The sequence below is a fragment of the Triticum urartu genome, chromosome 7A, assembly GCF_056163025.1.
Source record: "Triticum urartu cultivar PI428250 chromosome 7A, HENAU_Tu73, whole genome shotgun sequence".
Lineage (NCBI taxonomy): Eukaryota > Viridiplantae > Streptophyta > Magnoliopsida > Poales > Poaceae > Triticum > Triticum urartu.
In genome coordinates this window covers 68,805,574-68,809,036 of record NC_141879.1, presented here as the reverse complement: position 1 = coordinate 68,809,036, position 3,463 = coordinate 68,805,574, and the positions used below count along the sequence as shown (strand labels likewise).

Genomic DNA, 3,463 nt, shown 5'->3' with positions numbered 1-3,463 from the left:
GGGGGTTTCTGCTGGTCACCACGTCAGGACGTCAGTTGGTAGACGGGAGGCCGAGACCAGTGCGCGAGACAGCTCATGGGGACAAGGGCCAGGAGAAATCTCTCGTGAATTTCCTTGCTACAATGTTCCGGCCGATTCATGGAGAAATATCTCTCTCTCTCAATCTTTTTCCCATTGTCCAATTAATTCATCTCGAATCCTCTTCATCGATTAGTTATGGTTCGATGCAAAATTCCGGCCGGATTCGAATTTAGGAGTACATGAAACCGGGTCAAGTATATAGTACTATACAAGTCTTCTTATCGTGGATGGCTTCATTCATGTCCTCGCTACAATATATCACTGCAAACACATTTTGCACTGCAGGGCCTGCTCTAACGGGATGTGCACGTCTTGTGAATGCTGCAAACGGCGGGATGAGTATTACTACAGAAATTTGGATGATGAGAAGAAATATTTCTTGGTGCTTCTGATTGGTGATTTCCGTGATGAGATGGTAAGTGGTAACACTTGAATACAGTTCCATTCTTACCGTGCCATTTGTTTTTGTAAGACCACTTGACCAGTGATGTTTCTACTATCAATCCAGAGTGGTTTTTGGTTTGGTAAGACCAGTGCCATTCTTTTAATGCGTTCGTTGAGGGGCGGACTATTCTATATAGAGTACCAAAATGATATCGGAACATTGAAGTAGTTAGTTTACATAAAAGCAATGCATATATACAACATGATTATAGCTAGTGTGTCTTGCGAATAAACAGTCTGACCAAACTTTTTGTTGCTGTTATTTCTTCCTGTAGATAATCCCAGAAGAACTTGTGCGGCGTTTCAAAAGGGACATCCTAGGGGAGATCAAGCTAGAAACACGAAATGGCGACAATCATGCTATTGTGGTCGCCAAGATCGAAGAAAAGCGTATCTTTACAGTGGGTTGGAGGCAATTTGTTGCAAACTATGATCTACAGATTGGTGATCTCTTAATGTTCAGATACAAAGGAAACAGTCAGTTTAATGTCATAATCTTTGATAAACTTGGTCGTGAAAAGGCCTCATCGGTTGTTCTGGATCCTTTTATACCTCGTGTCCAAGACAGGGGCAACGAGGCGCATGAAATCGGGTGAAGTACTAGTCTTTATTATTCATGGCTTCATTTCCTGGTACAAAATTTCAATTCAAATGGCTTTTGCACTGCAGGTCTTCTGAAAAGATGGATGTGCAATGTGGAAGATGCAACAACTGGCTTGAATATCACTACGCGAACTTGGATAATGAAAATAAATATTTCTTGATGCTTATGATGGGCGATTTTCAATATGAGATGGTAAATTCATATTCAGATATATTACTAACTCCCTTTGTCAGTAAATTTGTTGTTTTCTTTCATAGACCAATGATTTTCTACTTCCTAGTTTAAATTATGTGGATATATTTATTGCTGTAGACTTTGGAGACATGCACAAACTATGTGTACTATTTTTTTTCAAAATGTGCTCAATGTCTGCTATTAATTTGCTGCTTGGATTGAGTCCAGCATGGTAGCACATTAATTCAGGTATGCTAGTTTGCACAAAATTTCCTCATATTCAAAGATACCGGGCTTTTTGGTTTTCACATTTTTCCTTTGATACCATAGTCTATACAAGCCTTCTGTATTTTCCTTGCTATATGTTATGTAGTCGGATACCGAACCGTCAAATAGGCTTTGATTATAGAGATTATCTTTTTTATCCTGTTTACAATCCATTCAAACTAAAAAAATATTGGTTCTTTTTCTCCAGGTCATCCCAGAAGGAATTCTTCAGCGTTTCAAGGGCGAGTTCCCAAGAGAGATCAAACTTGAAACACAAAATCGTCGCAGCTACAAAATTGGAGTCACCGAGAACAAACTAGATATATGCTATAATCAAAAGCTTGTCTTTTCAGTGGGATGGGGGAAGTTCGTCGAAACCTTTGGGCTACAGACGGGTGACACCATAGTACTCATATACAATGGAAACTCCCAATTTAGTGTCATAATCTTCGATAAACATGGCTGCGAGAAGGCATTATCAGTTATTGTAGACCCCGTTCCGCCTCCTGTTCAAGAAAGGCGTCCCTACGGTACTGATATAGTGAAAAGTTCCCATTTTTATCCTCAGCCTATGCAAAGGCAGCCATTTATCATAGTGAATGGGCTCCCAGTGGAATCACCGCCAATCGAAGGGCAGTGGCGTGCCCAACTGGAAATGGACAAGTCATGTCAAGGCAGCAGGGCTGCAATAAATACTCCCCCCTCCGAGTCATCTGGTCTCAGTTAAGATTATAGATATATCTTCCCTTGCAAATCATTCTCATATTTTTATAGCTGTCTATATTCAGTAGTTCTCTTTTTCTTTTCACAGGAGGTTCTTTATCCTCTGAACATGGCCAGGGAGTACGTGATGTGCCCGTTTCTAGCAACATTGTCAAGAGGAAGGCTAAGCTATCTTCATCTCAGAAGGAGCAATTGAGGGACGGTTACATTACCGCACACAAGACCAAGCTAACTTTAGCTCAGAAGGACGTGGTGAAACAGAAGGTCCAATCTCTTGAGTCAAAGATCTCCATCTTTGTTGCTGTGATGTACAAGTGCAATGTGGAGTCACCATTCTTTCTGGTGAGTTCTATTTTTCTAATGTGTGATCTGCTTCGATCATGTAGGTGTTTGTGTGAAGTGTAAACCAATCCTTGTAGGAAGCAGTTGAAATGTTATTCTACATAGACTAATTCATGCCATTATCAAGTAACTATTTTGTTCACATCTATAAGTAGACTTTCCCCAACTACTATGCTCAGAAGTATCTTGGAGAGGAGGCACGGATGCATCTTGAGCTGCTTGGTGTGAAGTGGCAAGTGCGGTTTCCAAACAACCGTGGCGACAAAAAGCTCAAACATGGATGGAAACAGTTTGTGCAAGGCAACAACCTGAAGATGGGTGATATCTGCCTCTTTGAACTATTGAGCAATCAGAGTACCATGGTGGTCTATGTCATCCCTGCAAATGATGCCAATGTTGATTGATATTGTTAATGCTTTTGTGTTGGTGATAGTGCTTTCATTTGTTGTTGGTTGGTGAATCGTTGGTGAGGGCAGTAGTGATGTTGTGTTAGTTAGTGAATTGTCTGTGAAGTTTTCTGCTTTTCTTACAAGGATAACTGATTCCTTGTTAATAGTTGACTACTACTTAACTTGCATAATGATGAATGATGCATACTTTTGATGCAAGACTGAATAAGTAATGTAATTGTGTTGTGTTGAATTTATGTTCATTGGATTTTGGACTCGCTCCCTTCAAATTAGGTCTAGCAAGTTCCGTTTGCCCATTTTTTTTTAAGAAAATGGAATCTTTCATTACCCCTTGAAAGTTTAGATGGAACAATGAGTTGGATCCAAACATCTTATCGTGATGTTGGTCATGCTTTATATTGCCGAACAAACTTGCAGG

At 40.2% G+C, this 3,463-nt stretch overlaps 1 protein-coding gene across 1 annotated transcript; it reads left to right on the top strand.

Moving 5' to 3' along the window:
• The first annotated feature begins 382 nt into the window (after positions 1-382).
• On the top strand, positions 383-3,039 carry LOC125532140 (putative B3 domain-containing protein Os08g0325100). The gene is made up of 6 exons (XM_087536456.1): positions 383-496; positions 801-1,117; positions 1,195-1,321; positions 1,779-2,292; positions 2,382-2,635; positions 2,791-3,039. The coding sequence occupies exons 1-6, from the start codon at positions 383-385 to the stop codon at positions 3,037-3,039; spliced, it is 1,575 nt and encodes a 524-aa protein (XP_087392582.1).
• The last annotated feature ends 424 nt before the right edge of the window (positions 3,040-3,463 follow it).